This window comes from Hemitrygon akajei, chromosome 14 (assembly GCF_048418815.1).
Source record: "Hemitrygon akajei chromosome 14, sHemAka1.3, whole genome shotgun sequence".
NCBI classification, from domain to species: domain Eukaryota; kingdom Metazoa; phylum Chordata; class Chondrichthyes; order Myliobatiformes; family Dasyatidae; genus Hemitrygon; species Hemitrygon akajei.
Window position 1 is genome coordinate 24,534,366 of NC_133137.1, and position 27,931 is coordinate 24,562,296.

Sequence of the window (27,931 nt, forward strand, 5' to 3'; positions counted from 1 at the left end):
AGATGAAAAGGGTGCCCTTACCTTGAAGAAGTCTGTTGGGTTGGCAGATGAGGTTGTTTCAGCCCGCGGGGTTGAGTTTACTCCGGAAGGGAGTTGCCCAGAGAGTAGCTGGGAGAATCAGGGGAATTTAGAATTTGGACCGGGTACGGGTATTGAAAGCCTGGAAGAGGCAAATGTCCCGTTTGAGTGTGTCCAAGATGTGGATGCACGTGGTACTGAACCTAGTAATGGAGCTCAGAAAAAGTCTGGAGGTATTTGATTCAGTTGAAAAGGAAGGCAGTCCTTGTGGGTCAGATAGACTTGGTTCAGTGAAGAAAGGGTTAACCTTGGTAATAGTGGGAAGTGAGAGTTCCCAGGTGTTTGTGCTCGAAGGTGTGTTAAAAGTTAATGCGGAGATCAAAAGTGGGGAGATGAATATTATTATTGAAGGAAAAGGGAAATATGTAGTTCCAAAATCGAATGAAGAAAATTTAAAGGCTGGATTGATATCAAAGGCAGCAACCAGGCTCCAGTCATTTCAATGGCGTGGTACCACAAAGCCTGCGGATCACTTACAGGTTGAGTTGGACAGTGACGGCCCCCCCCCCCCGCTATTGTTATTCCAGAGTGTGGTGTGAAAAGGCAGAATTTGAAATGCTGTTTGAACAAAGAGTTCGAACTGAAAACTAATAGCCTGAAGGGTCCTGAAGAGAAAACTAGCAACTTGCGTAAAATTAAAGAATGGGGTGGAAATTCAGAAGATGGTCTAAGTTTGGGACACAGTGTTGTTAAAATAACTCCTATGGAAGAAGCGGGCGAAAGCCTATTTCGCCAGGGTACCCAAGCTCCCCACGTGGGAAGTAACCGGAAAAGAGGCGAGGGTTAATGGGGACACCATTTTTAAATAGCAAAAGCCGGTTTTACGGGATTTCGACAAAGCCTGTGAATAATAAAGGCAAACCCATGGAAGCCTGCCTGTTAAGTTTGAAAGCAACATAAAGATTAGTATTTGCATGAACTTTTGTAGTATACATGTAAGCTAAGATCTCAACTCTTTAGTTTTGTTTGCTGAAGGAAAGAAATAAAAATAGGTTGTTATTAAATTGAAGTCAGATGCTACAAGACTTTAGTAAGGTACAAGATGTTAAGATATTAAAGGAAGTGATAATGTGCTCGCGGACTGTTTATCTAGATGCTGAATTGAATGTATAACTGTATTACTCTGTAGTGAAAAGAAAAGCTTTTGTATTGTGTTAGATTCTAAAATCCTGCAAGACTCTGTATTACTCCGTTTTTACCGATGGTAAAAACACGTTGAAGAAAGGGGGTGTTACGCCCGTGGCCCCCTCCTTTTTGAGAATCGCAGGATCGCTATTGATTCGAGTCAGGAGACCCAGGAAATGAGAGAAAGACATGCAGAATCCACAAAGAGTTTGGAATGTGTCCTGGCCTCTGAAAGGTGGAACCATTGGTAACGGCTATTGTCTCTTGGAGACGGAATTGTGTATTGAATCCTGTACGATGCCTCGAAGCCCCCAGGCAATGAACCGAGGGGGGGGTTGGTGGAGGGATTGCATCATCCCACCCTGATTGACATCTGAGACCCTGTGAGTCAGGATAAAAGAGGATCTGAGGAACAGCCCCTTCAGACGCACCAGAAGAAACGCTAGCGATCCCGTAATAGCAAAAACTGGTGGAAAGGCCATGTGCGTCCTTTTCCATTTGCCCCGGAATCGGTGGGCCCTTTACCCCGGCAGAACGGTTTTTAGCTAACAACGGGAAAATCAACTCCCAACGACTCTCGAAGGATTGACATCATAAAAGGAATGGGCAAGTTTTAACCCGTCTTTCTCTCCAACCAAAGAGCTGCAGCTTGAATGAACTACAGTGACTTTTATATTTCCATCAGACAATACATTATCCCCTAGACAACGATAGAGCTATTTCTTATTGATTATTATTATACCCGCGCTTTTAGATTTAGTATTGACGAAGTATATTATCTGTATGTTTGCATTGATATTATTTTGTGTATTTTTATCAATAAATACTGTTAAAAATAGTACCATCAGACTTCAACGGACCTCTCTATCTTTGCTGGTAAGTGACCCAGTTAAGGGGTACGTAACATTTCAAAACAGGAGGTTCCCATTCCAGTTTCCCATCCAGTGTTGAAAATAGTGATTTGACATATATTTCAACTCCATTTGGAAATGTTAGAAACAGAGAATAGTATTTGTTCTGTGGAATTGAAAATCTTATTTCAAAAGACAAGGAGACTTGATAATTTTGCAGGAATTGCCTTTGTGCTTTGAATAGAAAAAACTTGAGGAGTTGCCTCCTTACCTTGGAACACAACAGAGGGTAGTTCAAATCACTGTCTATACTTTTGTAGCTGAATGCATTATATATCTTGTTAAGAGACTTGCCTGTAGTACTGATCAGATCATTGCTTAGATCCAGTTGATGTCAATGATGTGACTTTGGATGACACCAGGGCACCATATGATTTGGAGACATTTGAAAGAATATTATTTACACAAACCTCATAACAGCAACATACAGTGTCTATAAAAGTATTCACCCCCCAGGAAGTTTTCATGTTTTATTGTTCTATAACATTGGATAACAGTGCATTTATTTTGGCTTTTTTGACACTGAACAGCAGAAAAGACTCTTCCATGTTCAAGTGAAAACAAATTTCTACAAATTGGTCTAAATTTATAACAATTATTAAACAAAATTGATTGCATAATTATTCACCCCCTTTAAGTCATTTTGGCAGCAATTACAGCCTTGAGTGTGTGTGCATAGGTCTCTATCAGATTTGCACATCTGGACACTGCAATTTTTCCCCATTCTTTACAAAACTGCTCAAGCTCTGTCAGATTACATGGGGATCATGAGGGAACAGCCCTTTTCAAGTCCAACCACAAATTCTCAATCAGATTGAAGTCTGGACTGTGACTTGGCCACTCCAGGATATTAACTTTGTTGTTCTTAAGCCATTCCTGTGTAGCTTTGGCTTTATGCTTGGGGTCATTTTCTTGCTGGAAAATGTCTTCTCCCAAGTTGCAGTCTTCTTGCAGACTGCATCAGGTTTTCCTGCAGGATTTCCTTGTATTTTGCTGCATTCATTTTACCCTCTCCCTTCATAAGTCTTCCAGGGCCTGCTGCAGTGAAGCATCCCCACAGCATGATGCAGCCGTCACCATGCTTCATGGTAGGGATGATGAGTTTCAGATGATGTGCGGTGTTTGGTTTACACCAAACATGGCATTTAGTCTGATGGCCAAAAAGCTCAGTTTTGGTTTCATTAGACCATAGAACCTTCTAGCTGACTTCAGAGTCTTCCCCATGCCTTCCAGCAATCTCTAGCCAAGATTTCATGAATCTACTTCCAACGGTGGCTTTCTCTTTGCCACTCTTCCATAAAACTGTGACTGGTGAAACACCTGGGTAACAGTTGTTTTATGCACAGTCTCTCCCATCTCAGCTACTGAAGCTGGTAACTCTTTTAGAGTTGTCATAGGTCTCTTGGTGGCCTCACTCGCTAGTCCACTTCTTGCAGTCACTCAGTTTTTGAGGATGGCCTGCTCTAGGCAGATTTACATTTGTGCCGTATTCTTTCCATTTCTTGATGATTAACTGTACTCTAAGGAATATTCAGTGACTTGGAAATTTTCTTGTATCCATTTCCTGACTTGTGCTTTTCAATAACCTTTACGTGGCATTGCTTGGAGTGTTCTTTTGTCTTCATGGTGTAGTTTTTGCCAGGATACTGACTCAGCAGCAGATGGACATTCCAGATACAGGTGTATTTTTACTATAATCAATTGAAACACCTAGACTGCACACTGAACTCCATTTAACTAATTGTGTGACTTCTAAAACTAATTGGCTGCACCAGAGATGATTTGGTGTGTCATATTAGAAGGGAGCGGGGTTAATACTTAAGCAATCAATTATTTTGTGTTTTTTTATTTGTAATTAATTTAGATCACTTTGTAGAGATCTGTTTTCACTTTGACACAAAAGAATCTTTTTCTGTTGATCAGTGTCAAAAAAATGTCAAACTAAATCCACTGTGATTGTAAAACAGTAAAACATGAGTTGCATCCATTATATTAACCAAGCTAATTATATTTTGGAATGAAGCATAACAAAGTTTCTAAGATTTCCCTCAATGTGCAAGTTTCAGAGTTCATTGCTACTATGAAAATGTTTGCTGCTTTACAAAGATGTTTTACTGTTTTTAATAAAATGGACAATGTGTATGACTGCACTTATTAGTCACATCAACATTAGGATGAAACAAAAAAAGTTATCTTCTGAGTAAGCTAACCTTTGTTGCACTTGATTTAAAAAATGATCTAATGTACATTCTGGGAATTGTGTGTTTCAAATGAACTGTTCTTAACCCTTAAACTTCTTCAAGAATTCTGAGTTAATGGGTATTGTGGTAATTTAATTTACCCCCCCCCCAAAACTTGGTTTCTTGCTCTGTCTTAACTTTTATCAAGAAGTTGATATGTGCTGAAATATTTTGCGCATATTTCAACAGCTGAAAATATTTTGAGATCGAAGTGTTGATCTATGAACTATACCTCCTGATGAAAGAAGGATTGTTTACTTGTTATTGTACATGTCTAGTCAGGAAATGGAACCCTCCAAATAGTGTTTGAAAGAACAATGAATAATGGGGATTATGATTTCATAAAAAGTTACTACACCACAAAAATAATTCAGTGTGTCCTTGCTGCTGGGGTTTATTTCAATGCATTTCCTGGTCTTTGGGATGGAAAGTAATTGAGGAAACTTAATAAATGGTTTATTATTGCAATTTAAATAATGACTTAGTATCTTCCACGTACTTTGTTATTATGAAATATGGTAATTCAAAGTTCCTGACTAAACATGAAGATCAGGAATAAAACTTGTGCTAATGATTTGTAAAGTATCTGGTCAATTTAAACCAAAGATGGGTAGCAATTCTTTGAACAACAGGGATGCTTACCCTAGTGCTTGCAATGAACTTGTAAATTAAGAGTGAATACTTCTGAAAATGTTTCAAACCAGTAAACCTTTTCAGTGTAAAACTTAAGGAAAAACATGATACCTCATACCTTCATAATGGCAGTACTAAGAATTTCTGAAATACTGCAAGTAAAAACTGAAAAACATCTATTTGCTTAGTTTTGGATCAGGAGAACATAGAAGGAAAGATCTTAAATATGAATCTTTTAAATCATCAAGCTGTTAATTTCAATATGGCTTTACTAGAGGAGAAACATGCTATATTTGACAATAACTAAGAGCCACTAGATACTTCTCCAGTAAAGATTTATTCCAGATGTCTTTATTTTAGAACAAATCTTTCAATACTTTGATTTTGTCATTCATGACTATGTATGTAAAATGTAGTGACAATTCACCTTTGTTAAGCCTTGTTAGACTTTATCTTGAATCTTCTCTCACAATGGTATCTGATACAGTAGCACGTATTGGAAAGAGAATTGTAGAAAATGACAGTAAAGAAATTCAAAGGCAGTTGGCACAGAAGTGGGATTGATAAGAAAATGAATGGAGACACAAGCAACTGAATAATGAATGGTAGCCTTAATAGGAAGGAAACCACATGCACCTCATGTCAAATTGAAAAATTGTGATAATATTTGCTTTTCCATCTTAAGTACTATATTTAGACTGACTCTTTTGTGTATCATGTAAAGCATCATATATACCATCTTTCAGATAAGATATTCACCAAGGGTCCATCTGATCCATCAAATGAGCATTAATAAAAAGCCATGCCTCCAATTCAAAGAAAAGTAGAGATTTTGAATTCAGGTTATTATGTCCCTTGCTTAATGTTGGAAATGGACATACCTGTGTACTTTTAACCATTTTTGGGTGTTCATATTATATGTTTATTTGTTACACTTTCTGCAGTATCAATGCAAAATAGTAAAAATATTTTTGAGCAAACATGAGGAAATCTGCAGATGCTGGAAATTCAAACAACAACACACACAAAATGCTGGTAGAACACAGCAGGCTAGGTAGCATCTATAGGGAGAAGCGATGTCGACGTTTCGGGCCGAGACCCTTCAATTGAGGTGTTTTTGGTCTCTTGAAAGATATGTGAAAGGTACTATCTAAATGGAAGGCCAGCTTTTTAACTTTCTTATTTAAATTCCAGCAGATTGTTTTAAAAAGACAGTGAAATCGAAGTTGAGAGAAGCTGTAGATAGGTGACTACTGCTTCTATTACTGTTGTTCTGTAATCAATTTGAAACTTCCTATCTATGCATTTTTTGGGTCAGAGAGATTGGAGAAACAGTTGCCTAATGTGCACAATTGTGAAGCTATAACTTTGACATAATAATGAATATTGTTTGCCATAAAGTAATAGAAAATTTACTGTGGTTAAAGTTGTTCTTGTTTAAGTTTAGATGAACATTAATAGTACTAAATTTATTTTCTGATTTAGTACACAGATGACACTTAAATAACTGTGGTATGTTTTAATGAAAAAGTCCCAACCCTAAAATCATCAATAAACCCCTACTTACAATTAGGCAATATATGAAATGTGTATTTGTTTTATAAATCTGATCTGTAGTTTTCCTTCCTGACTTTGTTGGATGCAGTGTTTTTTTTAATCGACTGCTGCTGCACTGGCAATAACATTACGTAGTGACAACAAAGAATTTCCTATTTCTTTTCATTTTTCTCCATTACTTTTGTTTCCTTTCTTTTAATTCTGGCCTTGCATATGGACCATGCAATTAGTGGCCCAGTCTAGTCGCATGATTAAATTGCTAAGCTTATTAGGAATTCACTTTTTGTCCCATTGATCACTTAATTTATTGTTCATTTTAGGCAATTATAGTGTTAGTACGGTTAGGGTAAGATATTTACAACAATTTTATAATCAACTGGAGAGGCATTTAGTTCTAATATTCTTGATTTAGTATTTAAAAACTGAAAATTATTTCCTTGCAGAAGAGTAATTGAACTTTTGCAGGCTTTCAGAAACAAGATATGCCACCTCTAGTTAGAATATAATTTAAATTTACACCCAAAATTATGAATATTATGTATAGTTGCAATGTAATCTGCTCTATGTAACTGTCAAGGTACCGAAGACTCAAAAGAGGAAATGTACTGTATATTGCTGAGTTATAATATCTTTTCTCCAGTTAATTTCTTTAACTGCCAGTTTTGTTCCCAGTGAAAACAGCAAATACATTTTGAAATTGGCAGTTCAAAGCTCCAACTTTTTTATTTATATGATAAAAATATTTTTTAAAGAACAGAAGTCCTTTTCTGCAGTGAACGGCAAGAGTGTGGAAATTTTATTAACTGAACATTATCTTTTAGTTATTTTTATTTGTGATCTGTGATTGATGTTCACAATTCATGCAAAGATTTACTGAGTCAATTTGATTAACATACTGTAAATATGTAATTAAACTTTAGCGTATTTTCAAATAGTTTATGGAAGTTCAGCCAAATTTTAATTTAAAAATTTCTCTTCCAACAGAACTGGTGAATTAACTAATCGCTTGTCATCTGATACTCAGATCATTCAGAATACCTTAACAGTAAGTACAAGAGCAAACAAAAGCATGTTGCATCTTCGCAATAAAAATATCATGTAATGTTAACAAAGCATGAAAATAAGAATTTGAATTTTTTCCTCTGTGATGTACCGGTACATATAGATGTACACTACTGAAGTGCTTAGATGCCTGATTAAAGGAATTCAAATTATCTTTCCACTACCGACTTGTTGGTGTTTATGTATGCATTGGTTGAAATATAAGACGAATGAATGTCTGTGTTAATGATACATATAAACTAATTATTTGATAGGCAATTACTACAATATCACCAAAACTTGTTCTAAAGATTTCTTAAAGGTAAAAATGGAGAAGGTGCAATTTTTATTGTTGATGAAGCTTCTGTATAATGAAGGATGTTTTATCATCCAGAGAACCATAGAACATTACAGCACAGAAACAGGCCTTTTGGCCCTTTTTGGCTGTGCCGAACCATTTTTCTGCCGAGTCCCACTGACCTGCACCTGGACCATATCCCTCCATACACCTCTCATCCATGTACCTGTCCAAGTTTTTCTTAAATGTTAAAAGTGAACCCGCATTTACCACTTCATCTGGCAGCTCATTCCACACTCCCAGTGTGAAGAACCTCCCCCCCTAATGTTCCCTTAAACTTTTCCCCCTTCACCCTTAACCCATGTCCTCTGTTTTTTTCTCCCCTAGCCTCAGTGGAAAAAGCCTGCTTGCATTCACTCTATCTATACCCATCATCATTTTATGTACCTCTATCAAATCTCCCCTCATTCTTCTACGCTTCAGGGAATAAAGTCCTAACCTATTCAACCTTTCTCTGTAACTCAGTTTCTCAAGTCCGGGCAACATCCTTGTAAACCTCTGCTTTCTTTCAACCTCATTAATATCCTTCCTGTAATTTGATGACCAAAACTTCACACAATACTCCAAATTTGGCCTCACCAATGCCTTATACAACCTCACCATAACATTCCAACTCTTATACTCAATGCTTTGATTTATAAAGGCCAATGCACCAAAAGCTCTCTTTACTACCCTATCTACCTGTGGTGTCACTTTTAGGGAATTTGGTATCTGTATTCCCAGATCCCTCTGTTCTACTGCACTCCTCAGTACTCTACCATTTACCTTGTATGTTCTACCTTGGTTTTTCCTTCCAAAGTGCAATACCTCACACTTGCCATTTTTCAGCCCATTTTTCCAGCTGGTCCAAATCCCTCTGTAAGCTTTGAAAACCTTCCTCACTGTCCACTGCACCTCCAATCTTTGTATCATCAGCAAATTTGCTGATCCAATTTACCACGTTATCATCCAGATCATTGATATAGATAACAAATAACAATGGACCCAGCACTGATCCCTGTGGCACACCACTAGTCACAGGTCTCCACTCAGAGAAGCAATCCTCCACTACCACTCTCTGACTTCTCCCGTTGAGCCAATGTGTAATCCAATTTACTACCTCACCATGTATACCTAGCGACTGAATCTTCCTAGCTAACCTCCCATGCAGGACCTTGTCAAAAGCCTTACTGAAGTCCATGTAGACAACATCCACTGCCTTCCCTTCATCCACTTTCCTTGTAACCTCCTCAGAAAACTCTAATAGATTTGTTAAATATGACCTACTATGCACAAAGCCGTGTTGACTCTCACTAATAAGTCCCTGTCTATCTAAATACTTGTAGATCCTATCTCTTAGTACTCCTTCCAATAATTTACCTACTACTGACGTCAAATTTACCGGCCTATAATTTCCTGGATTACTTTTAGAGCCTTTTTTAAACAACGGAACAACATGAGCTATCCTCCAATCCTCCAGCATCTCACTCGTAGATACCTACATTTTAAATATATCTACCTCTGCAATTTCAACACTAGTCTCCTTCAAGGTCCGGGAGAATACCCTGTCAAATCCTGGGGATTTATCTACTTTGATTTGCTTCAAGATAGCAAGCACCTCCTCCACTTCAATCTGTATAGGTTCCATGACCTCACTACTTGTTTGCCTTATTTCCATTGACTCCATGCCAGTTTCCTTAGTAAACACAGACACAAAAATCCCATTTAAGATCTCCCCCATTTCTTTTGGTTCTGTACGTAGCCAACCACTCTGATCCTCAAGAGGACCAATTTTATCCCATACAATCCTTTTGCTCTTAATATACCTGTAGAAGCTCTTTGGATTATCCTTCACCTTGACTGCCAAAGCTACCTCATGTCTTCTTTTAGACCTCCTGATTTCTTTCTTAAGTTTTTTTTGCACTTTTTATACACCTTAAGTACCTTATTTGCTCCCTGTTTCTTATACATGTCATACATCTTTCTCCTCTTCTTTATCAGAGTTCCAATATCCCTAGAGAACCAAGGTTCCTTATTCTTACTCACTTTGCCTTTAATCCTGTCAGGAACATGCAAACTCTGCACTCTCTAAATTTCATAATATGACTGTAACTGGGGAAAAATATGGAAAGTGTTCTATGAAAATTGTATGACAATGGAAGTAGAGCTTTTACATGTTTAGTCACAATTTGGAATTCTTTTTACTGCAGGTAAACCTATCCATGTTACTGCGATACACTTTGCAAATAATTGGATCTATTGTTCTCATGTTTGTTGTAAGTCCAGCATTGACTGGAGTACTCCTCGCTTCCATTCCAGTTGTAGCAATTGGGGGAGTGCTTTATGGTGAGTTCAAATTTCGTATCAATTTGCAGATTGAATTTTTGGAGAGAGAAAACATTTTATTAACTCATGCTCGCTTATGAAAGCTGCAGCAGCAATTGTTTCACTTCTATAAAATAAGTTGGTACTTTTTCTCTTCCTATATTTTTGTCTATTTTAATGCATTTTCCATGTGTTTAAATATTCTCCCAACCCACCATACCCATTTCACAGACCTCTATGTTGGCCAGTGCTATCGCTCCCTCCAATTGCTATAGGAGTAAGATCACCAGTTGGCTGAAACCTTAGCCAATATTACTCCTAATCCTTTGTTCTATTAGGCCTAAAAAGTTTTCACAGCACTTGTTACATACACCTGTTAGGGTGAATTCTCCAGATACCTTATGAGGTAACGTAGCCTTCAGCCAGGAGCAGATGTCATCAGGTGGTTCCCAACCCTAACAAAATGTTTCAAACCTTAACCATGACACTCTCCAGTTGGTGGGCCGGCAGTCGTGACTAAATCTGCTCCTGCTTCCAGCTTCCCTCCTCTTGCCTACTCCAAATCCAACAAGAGGCTCGTTCTGCCTCTTCCCCCATCCTACAAGCTGCTTGTTTTTTGCTCTTTTCATCCAGGCCCAGAGCTGACAACAACCGCCATGCTGATTTGGCTGGGAAACCTCTGCAGCCGATCTCCACAGGGAACATCCATGCCTGCCATCCCTTGTCTTTGCACTCCTGCACTAAGGGCTGATGCTTCAAGGCCTTTCTCTCGTGGGCCTCTTCCCATTCCTCCTCCCATGGCACCGTCAGCTCAACCAGAATTATTTTCTGGTCTTCAGTTGACCACAATACAATGTCCGGGTGGAAGGTGTGTGCACCATCTCCGGGAACTGCATCCTTCTTCCCACATCAACCCTCATCTCCCAGGACCTTGCTGTTAGCAACAGATTTGGCTTTGGTTGTTTGGTTACGAAAGGCCTGGCTCCCTCTTTGATGAAGGTGATGGCCTTCCTCAAATCTGTGCCAGCCGTCCTCTTCTTGCATCTCTCTCGCTCTAGTGTGTCAGCAAGAGCCAGCAGCACCTTATCAGGGCGCCACCTGTACCATCCTTGAATTAGAGCTGTTTTACACCTGGACAGTATATGAGCCAGTGTCCACCTTTGACCACAGAGCATACAGTTCAGGTCCTCTCTCATCCCTCATGTGTACAGATGTAATGGCAAAGGAGTCATACATGGATTGCAAGAGGATGGAAATACGGAAGGGCTCCAGTCTCCATAACTTTGTCCATGAGATCTTGTGCTTGGGCAAATCCCATTTTGTCCAGGCACCCTGGGACACTTGTTCCACTGCCTTTGACATCCACTTCTCTTCCTCACGGATCCGTACTTCTGCCTGTACCATGTCTCGCCTGTTCCTTATGCCTGCGTTTCCCCACTGCTGGAAGTGAACTGAACTGAGGCCTTGCCGCCCGATGCAGGGGTTGCCGATGATATCCCGCAGCTTCAGAGAGCACACTGCCTGCTTTACTGTTGCGTTGGCTGCCCACTTGTGCCCAGATCTGGTTGTTACACCTGCTTGCTTTACCAGGTTGTCATTGGAATCTCTGAAGCTTGATAAGGCTCTGCATTTAGCCACCTTGAATTCCTCCACAACAGATGACAGGGGAAGCTGCAGTTGCCCGGATCGAATATAGAGGCTCACTGAAGAAAAGCTTGGGGGAACTCCTAACCATCTCTGCAGGTGCTTGTTGTTTTACCTCTCGATGCCCTCTACGGCAGTCATGGGGAACTCGTAAAGTGTGAAGAGCCAGTGAAGCCTGGGCAGAAGGCCGTATTGGTACAGCTAGGTCTTGAACTTACTGGGAAGTCCAAATTTGTCAATCTTCTTCGGCCATTCATCTGTCTGCTTCACGGTGTTGGTGACATTGGCCCCATCTGTCAGTGACGCATTAAACCACTTCCCCAAGCATTTTATTGGGTTATCTTCGATGGAAGGGATGACCTCACCCTGAACTTGGAGGCTAAACTTGCTAGTTACTTTGCCCTTTCTGATCACTATACAGCCTTGAAGGAGATCCTCGCCCAAGTGGCTACATTGTCCAGGGTTTCCAATACCCATCTTGCTTGGACATGTGACACAGTTGTTATAGTGATATCGTCCATGAACTCTTGTAGAGCTGGCTGGGCAATGCCGGACTCCAGTGTTGGGCCTCGGGTCACGTCTTCTGCTGCTGATATTAGGATGCTCACTCCCATAATAATAGGGTGGAGGAGATGGTGCACCCTGTTGGAATCCCCTTCTGGAGGTCCTGCCAACTAGTTATGAAATGAGCTGATGTAAATCTGAGTCTGAATCCTCCTAGGTAGCTGGTGATCATGTCTCGAATAGCCACTGGGATGTAGTAGTGGTCAAGTCCTTCTAGAATGAGGTCACGTGGAATAGACCCGTAGACTTTCGCGAGTTGCCTTTTTTCTGCTTGGCGTCACGGATCAAATGGCTAATCATTGAGATGTGTTCCAGACACCCTGAAAAGCCTGGAATGCCGCCTTTCTGGATGGATGTGTTGATATAGTGGTTCTGCGTCATGTAAGAAGTCAGTCTTACAAGTACAGAAAAGAAAATCTTACAATCCACATCCAGGAGAGAAATTGTCCTAAACTGGGCAATTGTGGAAGAATCCTCTTCCTTTGGAATAAAGCTTCCCACTGCCAATTTCTAACTTGATGGAATAGTACCTTTGGCCCAGATCTTTCTCATGACCTTCCAAGCCTCTGAAGAAGTTTTGGACATTTCTTATACACCTTATAAGGTATGCTGCTTGGGCCTAGGACAGCTGATGCTTTAGCTTTCCGGATGATGTCCTGGATTTCCTGCCATGTAGGCTTCTTCACATTCAGCTCAATTGATGGTTTTTCCGGTCTACGTGCAGCCCGATCGGCTCCTAGTCTCTGACCCCTCTGTGGGTCGATGTGTGCCTCCCACAGGAACTCCTCTACCTCTGGCTTCAAGCTGGATAGTATACCAGATTTTTGTTGGCCGAGAAGAGCCCTGGTGAAGCTAAATGGATCTCTCACAAACTGTACTCGCCTTTTCTCTTTCTTCCTTCTTTGCTGTTGACGATGTTCCACCCTCTGGAGTTTACACAGCTGTTCCCACAGCATACTGGTTAATTCCTTGATACCTTCTTATTTGGCTGGTGAGCTAGTTTTAAACCTCTTGTTGAGCATCTTTAATTCGCCTCTCAAGCGACGAACCTCCCTTTCCCTCCTATTTGGTTGCCGCGGTAACTCGGGCTGACTTCTCCGCTCCATTGGACCAAATCGTTCCTTAGTTAGATTGCACGCTATGGCTGTGAGTGAGTCAATCTTTCTGTGTACTGGACCTGCTAAGGCAACTTCCAGGATGCTGTCTAGATCATCATCGAACTGCATCCAGGCAACGTTGTCTGACGATCTATGCCATTTGATCCTGTCTTTCCTTGACAAATGGATTGGGGTCATTGGACACAGCAGATCTATTTGCCAAATGTATAAAGATCATTGTCTCCACTTTTCTCCATCTAATCCAATAAAAAATTCCTTCTAGCTTTTTCATAAATGCGAAATTCTGCAGATGTGGGAAATCCAGAGTAATATACTCACAAAATCATAGAGGAACTCAACCGGTCAGGTAGAATCTATGGAAGGGAATAAATGGTTGACATCTTGGGCCTGATGAAGAGTTGTGGCCTGAAACGTTGACTGTTTATGCCCCTTCATAGATGCTGCCCGACCTGCTGAGTTCCCTTTGCTCTTTCTCCCTCTATATTTCTTAGTTTAATGCTAAAAGCATTCATATTTTGAATTGTCTTGTGTTAATGTGTTACACATTCTAACTACTTTATGGATAAATGAGTCTCTTGAATTCAGACTTTTGCACTTATTAGTGACTGAAGGTTAAGCCATAAATAGAACATACTCTCTCCTCTCTGTTACCATCAAAACTGCACTTGCTGAAAATCCTGAAATAACAAAAAGGGGAAAAAAGAAACCCAGATGGTGTCTGTTGAAAGAAACAATTAACATTCCAGTCCTGTAAGACCACCCCCACCAAAACCCCATGTTTCAAAGGAACACCCTCACCTGTTCACTCCTTATCAAGAAATGAGCCCAGCGTTCAGTTCTATATTAGATGAGATCAGTTTTATTGTACATGATAAAGGCTTCCAATGTGAAGCATGTTGAGGTGTTCTGTTACTCTGTTTAAAATCCAGAGTTCAGCTGCAAAATATCAGTTACCTCTGATCAGTCTTGCTGATTATCTGTACTGGCCAAGCCAAATTGTTACTTTAATCATGTCATGGCATGAGTGTATTTTCATAAACACTACTATACTAAGACTTTTATGTACCCACAGACAATCGTGATGTTCTTTACACTGTAGGAAATAATATGTTATTGTAAAACATAGCACAAGTTTATACTTTCAACATGAGTTGGGAACTTGTATCTGGAGACTCTTCGATTCTATTATGGATTTGAAAATCTAGTTTTCTAGTAATGCATAATTAGTCCTTGTATTTCAATCAGTATTTCTCAGTGGTAAATTGAAATCAACAGAAGGCTGTGAAATTTGATTACATATTTCAATATTTTTCAAAAGATAACTTTTAATAATTGGCCATGTAGCACTTCACATTTGCTCAGTAATTGCTCGTTCTTCAAGATGGTGGTAACATTGTTTGGTTTATGCTACTTACCCAGGAGAATTTGTGAAGAGACTACGAAAAAAATTCCAGGATGAGTTGGCAGCCGTTGGCTCAACAGCGGAAGAGACTATTTCTAACATACGTACAGTGAGAACTTTCTGTAGCGAAAAGAAATCTGAAGAACTGTATGGCAAGGGAATAGAAAAGAGCTATCAGATTGGGAAAAAGCTAGCTCTGGCCGAAGGTATAGTTCCATGTTTAATGAATTTTAAATAACTTGGGTTGTAGTAAATAACCCAACTAAAAAACTAAATAGTTTTTATTCCAACTATGGATTAAGATTTCATGTTTTACTCCATTTTTGTGTACCCATCTACCTTTGAATTCATTTTTCCCATGGGGTGGTAGGGAAAAAATTAAGAGCACCAATTGCTACTGCAGTGTATTAAGACATCTTACTTTGTTTAGCCAATAGGCTCTTCCAGCCCTTCGATCCGTACTTCCCAACAACTGCTGATTTAGCCCTAGTAATGATTAATTAACCTACTAAACAGTAGATCATTGGCATGTGGGAGAAACCCATGTGGTCACAAGGAGAATGTATAAACTTAGAAACAGTGGCGGGAAATGAACCTGGGTCATATAGGTGCTGGAAAGTGTTGTGCTAACCAGTAGGCTACCATGACTGCTGAAATCAAGAATGAAATTTTGACAATATTTTTTCAAAAAACTTGATCAAATAATTAAAGGTTAGACCTCTTGAAAGTTGGGCTCAGGTCTCCATGGAATATATGAATTAAGAAATTTGGTCTTGTCATTTTCTCGTGAACTGGTTTTATGCAGATAGATAGAATTCATGTATTCAGAAGTGTGTTGATTTATGACATGAAAAGCACTATATAAATGTAACTATTCATGTTTTTCTCTTCTTTGATTATTGGTTTTACTTTTGCATTTTATCACTGATGAAAATGCCCTCAATTACTATTAACTCTTCATTTAAAAGAAATAGCACTGCATAGGGAAAGATCTGTTTGGATCCACCCAGATCTGCTGCCAGATGAGGCTAACAGTGCTATTCCAGAGTAGGGACAGAGTAGTGGCCTGGGCACATCTTAATGCTGCCAATTTCTGTAGATTTCCCAGCTCCAATGCTGGCAAACTGCCTGCCCTTTGGATCTGGTGCAATAACAAAGGGATCATGAAAATAATGGAGAAAACTTAGCTACTGGGAGAATGATGGATATAGCTGCCTTTTGATTTTTTTAAAATAACGTAATATTTTTCTTACATGAATGCTTTGTTCAGTAGTTCTTTTAAAATGTAATGCTTTCATTCAAGTAGAGTAATTATAAATGTTATAATGTGATGAAGTATTCTATAATTTTGACAGCTGGTGAATCTGAGGGAAAGCCTCATCAGCTGTCTTAGCAATTCAGTCAGCCAGCTGTTCAGTTACACTGGCTTAGGCCCCGTGCTGCACTATGTTAGGATGGGAGAAGTGGATGTGCTGAGAGCCAGATTTCTTAGTAGCCAACCACGTCCATGACTACTCTGGAAGAAGAGCATAGTCTAGGGGCTGGTGGATATCGTGTTTTTCCTCCTTTTCTCCAAGCTAATTTGCTACAGTAATTACCATAATGCCAATCAGAAATATGACCCATCTGTGGGAGAGGTAGGCTTTCTTTGAAGTATTTATGGGTTGTGTCTTTTGTGCCTATATTTATAAAATTGCAGTTTGCTGTGTTTAATTAAACTTAAAGCTACTGGTGCGTAGGACCCATTGACAGTCTGGGAATAAGCCCATTTTGCTGACGATTCAACTAGATTGAGTATACAGTTCATTTGATACAAGGAAAGTCTCCTGATCAAATAAATTACAGCTTGACAAGTTAATGATTTGTTAATTCTGTGAAATAGCTAATTAATTGTAGAAATTGTCATCCTTGTTTTAACTACATGGCCCAACCTCATTGGTAACCTCCCCTAGTTCTGAAAATATCTGAAATCTCTGTTTCCTCAAAGCTGCCACCTTACTGATCAGAGATTTCCACTTCATTCAATTGCTTGGACATTCAGTTGTGGAATCCCCTCTCTTAATTTCTCCGCTCCTCCATTTAGGATGCTCTTTAGAGCCAATTTCTTTGACTACGGTTGATATTTATGTGAGTGACAGTCAAACTTTGCTTGGCATTGTACTGTATAAGATCGATTGTGAGAATGTGGCAGGTGAGCACGCGGCTGTTTGCTAGCACGGTGAGTCAACTGAGACTCCTATATGTGGAGGGTTCTCTTATGGGCGCTGGCTTTCAATTGCGCATGTTTTCATCTTCGGAAGCCTAGTTCATCGCTCCCGCACAGTAGGATGGCCAGAGTGTACAGTTACCCACATGAGTCAGTAATAATCATACTACTTACCCTTCTTGCTCTGTGTGTAGTAACGTTTAAATGACTGCATGAGCACCTGGCACATTCCTGCAATTGATCTTGCATGATACAGGCATGTTTCTTATTGTTGCAAAGATTCATGAAATAGTTAACCATATTATTGAAGCTGTATAAATGAAGTAATATTTGTAGTGCTAAAAGAACAGAAATTCATCATGGGCTTAAAAGTCATTAGGCAGTAAACTTATATTAACAAAATTAATCAAATACATTTAACATTAGACATTCTGCAACATGTGAGAAATTACATCAAATGATCTGGACGTGCATGTATCCTTTCCTGTTCGACCACTGACTGCAGAAAAGGCCGTTCTATGTGTATTTTCTTCTGGTTAGCATTTGTTTTAATAATTTATTTCATGCTCTGAGATAACACAGTTTTACAAATTTTCTGTGTGATGTTTTCTAGCTTTTAAAACTTGCATTCTGTGGCACAAAGCCCAAGTTGGGCGCTACAGTAGCATAGCGGTTAGCGCAACACTTACAGCTCAGTGTCAAATTTCAGTTCCGGCGCTGCCTGTAAGGAGTTTGTACATTTTCCCTGTGACCATATAGGTTTCCTCCAGATGCTACAGTTCCATCCACAGCCTGCCGGTTAGTAGGTTAATTGGTCATGGTAAATTATCTTGTGATTAGGCTCAGGTTAAATAGGTGGGTTGCTGAGCTGGAAGGGCCTGTTTCACAGTGTATCTTTGAATAAATAAAAAATAAATCACATGTTGAAAGTTTCACATGTATGGTGAGATAAGCAACAAGATTTGTAACTGCACTATCTTCACAACAATAGAGTTTAACACCATTCTTGATGGGAGAAATGACAGACAAAATACGTTCAAAGGCAAGGTGACAACATGGATAATGTTCTGACTTCATGCTTCTGTGGAACCTCCAACTAGAAACATATAAATTTGAAGGGTCCTAATGAAGGGTGTTGGCTCAAAACAGTAACTGTTTATTCCCACCTATAGATGCTGCCTGACCTGCTGAGCTCCTTCAGCACATTGTATTGCTAGTGATGTTGTTTGTCCGCCTTTGCAACGATTAAGTTAAATGTTTATAAAATTTATGTCAACGTTGTAATTTTAAAACCAAGGTTCCCTAGCTTTTTTATGCCATGGACCAATACCATTAAGCAAGGGGTCCTTGGACCGCAGGTTGGGAACCCCTGTTTTACATGGCTTCTGGGAACAAATTACACATGGCCTCCCTTGCCTTATTTAAAATCCCTGTCATATTGTAAACAGGAAAAACTATTCAGTGTTTTTAGAAACTTGCAACTGCAAAAGCACTGAGTCATGTGTCCTAAATCTTGACATAAAAATGAGTTTTAATGTAGTAAAGATTTGATGTTGCACATCAGCAACTTTGCAGACAAGAGTAAAACTGAGCTTTATAGGCTTTGATTCTAAAAGACCAAGATTTAAATTTCAAAGCAACAAAGTGAGAAGTTAATTGGAATAAAACATTTTTCTGTGTATATAGTATATTCATTGAAGCCACTCACTACAAGATACAAAGGCATTTTTAAAGTACTGATGCTATTTCTTTTGTAATGTACTCAAAGCCATCTACCTGGATTACAGGATAAAGTTTTTGTCAGACAATTCAACCTTTCTTGTCCTTGTCCTTGAAAGTTATAGTTAGTACTTTTATTGTTTTACTGAAGCACTTTATTGATTCATGCAATATTTGGAGATACCTCATAGTTAATTTTTAGGAGTAAATTGCCATGTTACTTATTTATGTTTGATGAAAGTGAGTGGGTAATAGTTTCTTTAAACTGAGGTATAATTTTATATATTTTTTTGCTTTGTACGTTTTTAGGATCCTTCAGTGGGCTGGTGCTAACTATCTCACAGGTAAGAGATGACTTGCTCCGAGAAAATGGAGTGAGAATTTGTTCCTCAAAATTCATTTCCAAAAGATTGTACGTGACTGTAAAATTTTATGTTTCTGCTTTTCACCCGGTCACAATTTGTGTCTACCAAATGCAGCAGAAATTCATTTGATTTACAAGGTCACCTTGGAGTAATAGTGTATATCACTCTGTTGATGGAGGAGAACAGGAACAAATACAACCTAATGTGAGACACATTTTTCAAAAGCAAGTCTGATGTTGCCACTAGTCCAGACCTTCAAATGATAAATTATGCTTAACTGATTTATCAACCAGTCAAAAAGACCGCAAGTTAAACCACAATCCTTATTGGTGTTGAATAGCTTGTATCCAGGTTCCCATAATGGCGTGTCTGTTGTGTAAGGGTTCCAATTAATGAAGGCTTACTAACAGAATGAAATAGAGTGATTCATAATGCAGTATGAGAATTTCACAGACTTTGGACTGAAGCCACAAGATAACTGCCCTGTGGGGATATTGGTCTTAAAAACACTTGAGCTGCCTATAGAATGTATTGCAGCAGGAATTACTCAGTTGCTATTGTCTGCAGAGTTATTGTGATTTATGAACCCATTCAAGGTTTTTCCTAGATTTGTGAATGTACTAAGATTTGAATTTTGGATTTGTTGACTTATTAACCATTGAATGTGAATCTTAAGCTTGATGACGAAATCCATCCTCTTGTGCTTTTTTAATAGCCTTTAAAGAATACACAGTCTCAAACGTTCTGGCTTGCATTGGGACATTCTCTTTCCTATATCCATATAAGTATATTCAGTATCCATATAGGTATATTCAGTGGATTGTACATGTAAATACAAGGGGAGAAACAAAACTCTAAAACTGGACAATTCTAAAATCTAAATAGTTTTCTTTTTAACTGCAAATATAATGGGAGTCACGGGTGCAGCACAGTGTAGAAAGAGGAAGATGACTACCCTATAAGCAAGGACAATCAAAAATATAAATGGTTTAAGAAACTTTCTGAAGGTAATCATCAGTAGTGCATCCTCATTTTCTTTAAGGTATCGTAATGCATATTACTTCTCCTTATCTAAGTATTTTCTTCTGCTCCTGGCCACATTTTTTTCTGAGCTGTGACAGGCTGGCTTGAATTGATTAATTCCATATGTTGCATCTGTTTTTAGACTAAAGAACCGTAGCTAGTTGTCAGTATCTCAATCAACACTTCTCCATTGTATGTGAGTGGATGCTCATGCACAGATGTGCTGTCTTCACTGCAGCTTTATTTTCTGTGTTAGATGCCACTGTTGTAACCCTTTAAGTATGTACTCGAAGTAAATGAAAATTCCGGGTTGTTTTGAATGGATTATACCTGAAAAGTCTATCAAGGATTCGTCTGCCTTTTTTGATATAATTGTCTTTTACAATAATCAATTTTACTCATGTATGAAATGGATTATGTTTAATACGTTCATATTTCGTCTATTTTCCCATGGTTTGCCAAAAAAAAGCTCTTCAAATCATTCTACAACTGTTGTCGGTCTTTAGTTTTTAACTTTGTTGAATTTTAAAAATTTTGCCTTAGAATTTTAACTCCGTGCCTTGTACAGATTTGGCTTTAATTATATCAACACTGCCTAAAAAAAACTGTTATTCTTACCTTGAGTACATGAAATACACCCTAATTTTAAGGCAGAATATGAGCTACAAAAGTTGATCCAAACTGGATTGCTGCGAATTTCTGTCAGCCTTAGCATCACCGAGTTCCTGCTTCCAGCATCTCTTGCTGGAAGTTTGTATTGGCATGATTGGACTTAATTGTGATGCTTTTCAGGCTTCCCTTTTTTGCCAACACCTTGAGGTGGAGAATGAGTACTGCTTAAAGCTTTTTGAGTTCTGCGCATACTTTTGAGGTTGGGGTACCTGGTCTCTGACACGGAAGAAATAGAGATACTTGGTGTTCATAATTTATTTGTTTCCCCATTTGGTTTGCTGCCCTGGTGAAGGATCTTGGCCCAAAACGTCGACTGTTTACTCTTTTCCATAGATGCTGCCTGGCCTGAGTTCCTCCAGCATTTTGTGTGTGTTGCTAAGAGATATCCCTTAGGTTAGAATGAGAAATGATATGGGAGGCCGTCTCTCCTTCCACCATTTTCAATTCTGCATGTTCCCAAAAATTGGGGGCTTTTCCACTGCCAACTTGAATGCACTGCGTCAGCAGTAAAATTACCGTAGATTCCGTACTACAGAGCGCACCTGATTAAAAGCCGCAGGCTCTAATTTTAGAAAGAAAATCAATTTTGTACTTGTACAAGCCGCACCGTATTTTAAGCTGCAGGTGTCCCACGTTGTAATATGAGATATTTACACAGAAAGATATTACACGTGAGGATTTTTTAACTTTTAATTAAATCCGTATGGTAACATAAACAAATACATATTGCAAATGCTTTTTTTCGAACCGTGCCTGTAACACGGCTACTTTTAAATATACATACGTATCGGTAACACACAAATTACGTTGCGTATACTTTTTTACTGAACAGTGCACGAACAACATTCCAATAACTCCTAACGACTGGTAAAAAAATATATACTGCAGCCTACCAGGAAAAGTTATTGATCGCCTTTAACTTAAAAGCAGCGTTTTCGCTCGGGTCTAATGCGCTCCCCCCCCCCACCTTTCCGTTGATCGCAAACCGGTATTTTTCCACAAGACGCGGCGAAACCGGATGTGACGTCATAGCATCCCGGGATGTAGTACAGAAAACAAATATACTTAAAACACTTCTAACTTTAACTAGAAAATACTAACAAATGAATTACTAAGCGAAAATATTATAAACTAAATAACTGCCATAAAGGCAGCACAATGCTTTTCTTCGAGTGTTTTCCATGTTGATGAGGGTGAGTACAAATGACTGATTTACAATAATTTAATTGTGAAAGTGCGCTTGATTTATCGTACAATTTCATTGGACCTCTGTGAACTACTCATCAATTTTATTGGTCTACTGTTACGAGGCAAAATGTTTTTGGCGGCATGAAAAAAAACCATGCATTAGCTGCACCGTAGTAAAGGCCACAGTGTTCAAAGCTGTTCAAAGCGTGGGAAAAAAGTAGCGGCTTATAATCCGGCATCTACAGTAGTTGATGGCTGAGCAGACTTAAGGGGATCTCCTGTTCTTAAATTTGTTTATTGTGTTAACTGATCTAGTGGTTTGAGGTTCCTTCTGTGGGTAGTCATTGTCTCAAAACAACACAGAAGAGCAGCAACAACTGCTGCCAAGTAGACCATGATCATTGTGCCACATTCAAGGTTTTGAATTTCCCTTGCCAGCCAGAGGTTTTTCTGGCACATCAAAATTGATGAATTTCTATGATATTTGCCATGATTCACAAATCTTGTTATGGCCTTTATTGTCAGAGAGTGCTGCTATGCAGCAGGGGTAGATAGATGTAGAACCCCTGTTTTGTACATGTTTAGTTTGCAACTGCCTCATGATCTTAACTAAGGAATTTGGCAATGTCTTGAATTTCAAGTATTCTTTACATAATGCAATTCTGGCTACATTTGAAATTATCTTGCTTCTGGAGTGGAAATGATATTGGTATAGGACATTGGTGAGGTCATACAGGGATTATCATGTGCAGTTTTGAGAAGTTATCTATAAGATATACGTACCATGGAAGGAATGTCACAAAGATTCACAAGACTGATTCGTGGGGTTATAGGATTGTTATACAGGAGTTACCTAATCAACAAAGCCTGCTTTCAATAAGATCTTACTGAAAAGTATAAATTAATAAAAGGTCATGACAGTCCACTGTTTCCCATTCTCATTCTCATTCTGGTATGTCTATCCATTGCCTCCTCAACTGTCAAGATGAAGCCACGCTCAGGTTGGAGGAACAACACCTTCTATTCCGTCTGGGTAGCCTCCAACTGGATGGCATGAACATTGATTTCTCTAACTTCTGTTAATGCCCCTTCTCCCCTTCTTACCCCATACCTGATTTATTTATTTCCCCCTCCCTTTTTTCTCTCTCTCTGCCCATCACTCTTTGCCTGTTCTCCATCTCCCTCTGGTGCTCCCCTCCCCCTTTCTTTCTCCCATGATCCTTTCCCTTCTCCAGCTCTGTATCCCTTTTGCCAATCACCTTTCCAGCTCTTAGCTTCACCCCACTCCCTCCTACATATCATTTTGTCTTCTCATATCATTTTGGATTTCCCCCTCCCCCTCCTACGTTCAAATCTCTTACTATCTTTCCTTTCAGTTAGTCCTGATGAAGGGTCTCGGCCCGAAACGTCAACAGTGCTTCTCCCTATAGATGCTGCCTGGCCTGCTGCGTTCCACCAGCATTTTGTGTGTGTTGCTTGAATTTCCAGCATCTGCAGATTTCCTCGTGTTTGCGTTTTTAAATATGATCCTCTTGCATCCTCTTTCAATTCTGAACATTGGAGCCACCATACCAGGTTGTGATACAACCAGTCAGAATGCCCTCCACCATATATCTGTAGCAATTTGCAATAGTCTTTGGTGACACATCAAATCTCCACAAACTCCTAATGTAGTGTCAAGAAAAATAAAAGCAAATGGGTAATGTGGAAACAAGAATGTACAGATTTTTATGCATTTATCAGACAAAATATCCTAAAATGCAGATGTAAAATGAAGTTTATTTTGTGTTTGACGATAATAACGTGAAAATAGGTGTAATTTATAATGATTTATTATGATTTATTTAAATTTTTATTATATTTACGTTGATTTGTACTTCAGGGAGTGCGAAGCACAGAATCAAATATCGCTGTGATGACTGTACGCTCTAGTATCAATTGTTTGGTGATAATAAAGTAAAGTAAATTTGGGGATTTGCATGCATGTTAAATTTAAAACAAATTCCAAAGTTGCTGCCAGTGATTCAACACCTGCTCCCTCAACTAGCTACATTGTTTTGCAAACTTTACCAGAATCTAGGGGTGATTTGATGGAACTTGGGTGTTTTTGATTTGGTCTCATTGCAAAATGTCATAAAAATACTATTTTTGTTATATGGGGTCACAAATGAATTTTTGATTATATAGTTATAATTTCTAGGCACCTCTCTAAGCCTAAGAATATTATTTTTGTCAGTGAATTGTAATTCTCTCTCAAATATTGCAAAGTATATTGGATTTAAACATTTTTATAATACTTGTGTGAACCCAAGTTTTGTTTTATCTTTAGGTTCCAATCTTTATTTGGTGTCTATAAATGTTTTCCCTTAAATAAAAGGAATGACAATTTCCCCTCACCCTACCCCCACACCATTCCGTGTCTTCTCCCAGTTGGATTTCTTAATCTGATACACAGGCAGCATGGATAACATCACTCCTGGTCCACTGTGGGGATTTCCTTGAACTGATGCCTGGCAGCAGCTAATGTCACAAAAGACAAAGTCCATTCAACAGGCACTAGATCTTTTTGGACAACTTTTTTCGAGGTTAGTAGCAAGTGAAGTTGCTTCACTGCTGTCAGGAAGGTTCTGGCCATAAATTGCTCTACTAGTATTCATTGGTACATTCAAAAAATTAGGGCTAATATAATAATTTGGAGTTTTGACAAAGTCAGTGCAGTTTTGTTTCCTCACCCTGCACATTGTCTCACAGAGCATCACACGGAGGTCCTTTAAACCCAGTATTAATCATAGAATCATAAAGTTCAAGCTTTTAAATATATTGCATCCAAGTATATTATCTCTGTGCTCCTGCAGAAGTGTCTGGTATGTCAGGAAATTGTTTTTTTAAGTTTACTTCTAGTGATGGTTTTTTTCAATTCACCGTCTTAAGCTGACAACTCATCAGCCATCAGATATACTTCTGCTTTAACAGAATAATTTGTACTACCTCTCCATGATTTAATGCTCTACAAGTCAATGAAACTTTGGTTTATTCTTAAGATTCATCTGCTCATTGTAGTTTTCCATGTGTTACTGTTCTAATGCTCGGTGGAATCAGGCACCCAAAATTGAATGCATCATTTCAACTTAGGTGTAGCTAGTCACCTGTTTTTCATAGGCTATCCTCAGTGTGTGGGTGTTGTTGACAAGGCTGATATTTATTAGATTGTTGCTATTTTTAGAGTTGTATGCAATCCCTCAGGTGTGGTCTCACTCAGGTCATTTATAGTTGTGTTAAGACTTATTTAGTCTGGTACTATGTTGATTACATTTACATTAAACCACTTCTGTGCTAAATATTTAGGGTTAACGATGCAATTTTGAGTGTTAATGTGCAAAAAGGATTACAGAGTAAAATAAGGATTTCTATTTTGTTCACGCTCTATACATGTTGAAATATGCATAGATTATGTAATTTTTAAGCACCTCAATTTACCTTAGTTTCCTACAAGCATTTGTTGGAGAAAAAAGTAGAAAGAAAAATCTCAAAAGCAAGGGAATATTTATTATGATGCAAACTTATGTTCTATTAATGGCTATTAATAGAAATTGAATTTTAGACTATATCTTGGGTATGAGATAAATATTCAGCCATAATTAGAATTCAAATAGGGGAAAACCCAAGCACAACTAGTACTGAAGATGTTAACCATCTCTTTGCCTCCAGAGATGCTAATTAACCCACTGTGTTTTTTTGAGGAGTAAGGCCAATTGTAGTAATTCACATTGTAGGTCCAGCTGGGACCAGCCAACGTTGTATAGCTCTTATTAGTGCTAACCAATAATGATTTAATGCCCTAGGCTATCAGGAAAACTATTAGTTTTCCTTTTTAAAATGGAGTGAGCAGTAAGTTTATGTAAGCAAAATTCTACTTCTAAGATGCTTTGTTAGCAATTGTTCTGTTTCATTTTGTAAACTTTTTAAAAATAGTTTACCATATATTTGTGTAAAATTATTTCAATATGGTGACCGTAAGATGTTAAGTAACATTTTAGTTTAAGATGAATTAGTTCAGACTGAGAATATTTAGCAAGAAATATTCTTACACTGTTGCCTTGCACTGTTTAATTCAAATTCACTAATTCCAGTTTATTTTGCACAAAAGCGAAATCTTAATTATCAAGAATGCTATGATTTTGTAAAAATAACTTTGCATTGTTTTTACAAAATCATGGAACTCTTAATGATAATTCAGAGTTTGCTTTTGTTCAAAATAAACTGGATTATTGAATTTGAATTAAATTGTATAATTAAACAGTTCGACTAAGTTTGGTCAAGGGAATCCTCTCAAGCAGCTTTGTATTGTTTTTACAAATTCTTGGAAATCTATTCAGTTTTTCTCCCCATAATATGTTTGCTGTATTTATATTTTGCCTGAGATAATTTTCTGATGTGGCATTGTGGCAGCATTTGCAGTGTGGTAGTAAGGATGAGTGGAGCTATGTTGGAATCCATATGGGACGTATTGGAACTGGATTCTAATGCAGCTTGACCTGCTGAATATTTTCTGTTTTTATAGCTGTGCAGCCTTCTCAGTATTTGCACCGAAAACTGGCCAGAGAAATCCTTGCAATTTTCTTGAAGCAACTTTGGCTTTGTTTTAGAGAATAAACAATTTGATTCAAAGCAGGTCATTTGACACTCATAATATGAGGAAATGCTGCAGAAAATCCATATGCAACACTGCAGGTAAGAAGATATATTTTGGAGTTATTGAGTTCTGGAGTAGAATGCCCGCCCCCAAAAAAAGGCTGGTCAGCGTTTGCTTGAATGTTTTTAGCATCAGTGACATCCTGTGTCTTCATAAGAAATCCCCATTGTTACTCTTCATTTTCACTGCATTTGCCATTTGCCCTTTGATCTAAACCTGTATCCCAGTCATTCTGTGATGATCTGCATCTGCTGCAAACTGATCACTGAGTCATTTACTGTTAATGCCAACTCTGATAATCATGAGGGGCATGGACAGGGTAGATTGTGAAACGTTTTTCCTCCTATCACATGGAAGGAGGAGCTACCTCACACACTCTGACAGCTGCCTTCTGACTCATCATTGGAGGAGACTGTGCTGATGTGAATCACATCAGAACCCACTGAACCAGAGCGGCAGTAAGCCATTATCTACAGAATAAAACCAAGAGACTGCCTGACAAGAGAAAGTTAAAATCCATTACATTTAAAAATATTTCTGTGAGGTTTAAAATTCATCTTAGTGTCATCTTTTACTTAGAACCGGAGAGTTTACACCATTATGAACTCATTCAGACCTTGTAACTTCTTTGTACTGCTTTCCAGACTCCTCCTCACTTCTATCTGCACTTTTCTCTGTAGGCAGCCCAGGACAAAAATTCTTTTTCATAGTACCATTTGCCAGTTTTAGCCCTCCATTTGACAGGGTACTACTGCAATCATTGATCTATTAAATCATTCACTCACCTTCCTCCCCAATGCATTTATCCCAGCAGAGTTATTTGTCATTTTGAACATAGAACTAGAACAATAAAGCTCTGGAACATGACCTAGAGCACACAATACCAAATTGAATTAAATCTCTTCTGCCTTCATCCCTCCATTCCCTGCATATCATGTGCCTACCTATATGCTTTTTAAATTCCACCATCATTTCTGGTTCCATCATTCAGTATTTCAGTTTTTCCAGTTAAACTGTTATTGACCATTCAAATTCAAATAGATTAGTCTGGTGTATAGCCGATGTAAGGTAGCTTAGGCATTCAACTCTG

At 38.5% G+C, this 27,931-nt stretch overlaps 1 protein-coding gene across 2 annotated transcripts in view; it reads left to right on the forward strand.

Annotated features, from left to right (window-relative positions):
* LOC140738424 (ABC transporter B family member 1-like) overlaps positions 1 to 27,931 on the forward strand; it is a 146,485-nt gene that overhangs the window by 30,132 nt on the left and 88,422 nt on the right. For both annotated transcript variants that reach the window (XM_073065695.1, XM_073065696.1), the window contains exons 8-11: positions 7,529 to 7,589; positions 10,133 to 10,268; positions 14,993 to 15,181; positions 19,210 to 19,244. In XM_073065695.1, coding sequence (XP_072921796.1) covers positions 7,529 to 7,589; positions 10,133 to 10,268; positions 14,993 to 15,181; positions 19,210 to 19,244 — 421 coding nt within the window. The remainder of the gene's footprint in view (positions 1 to 7,528; positions 7,590 to 10,132; positions 10,269 to 14,992; positions 15,182 to 19,209; positions 19,245 to 27,931) is intronic.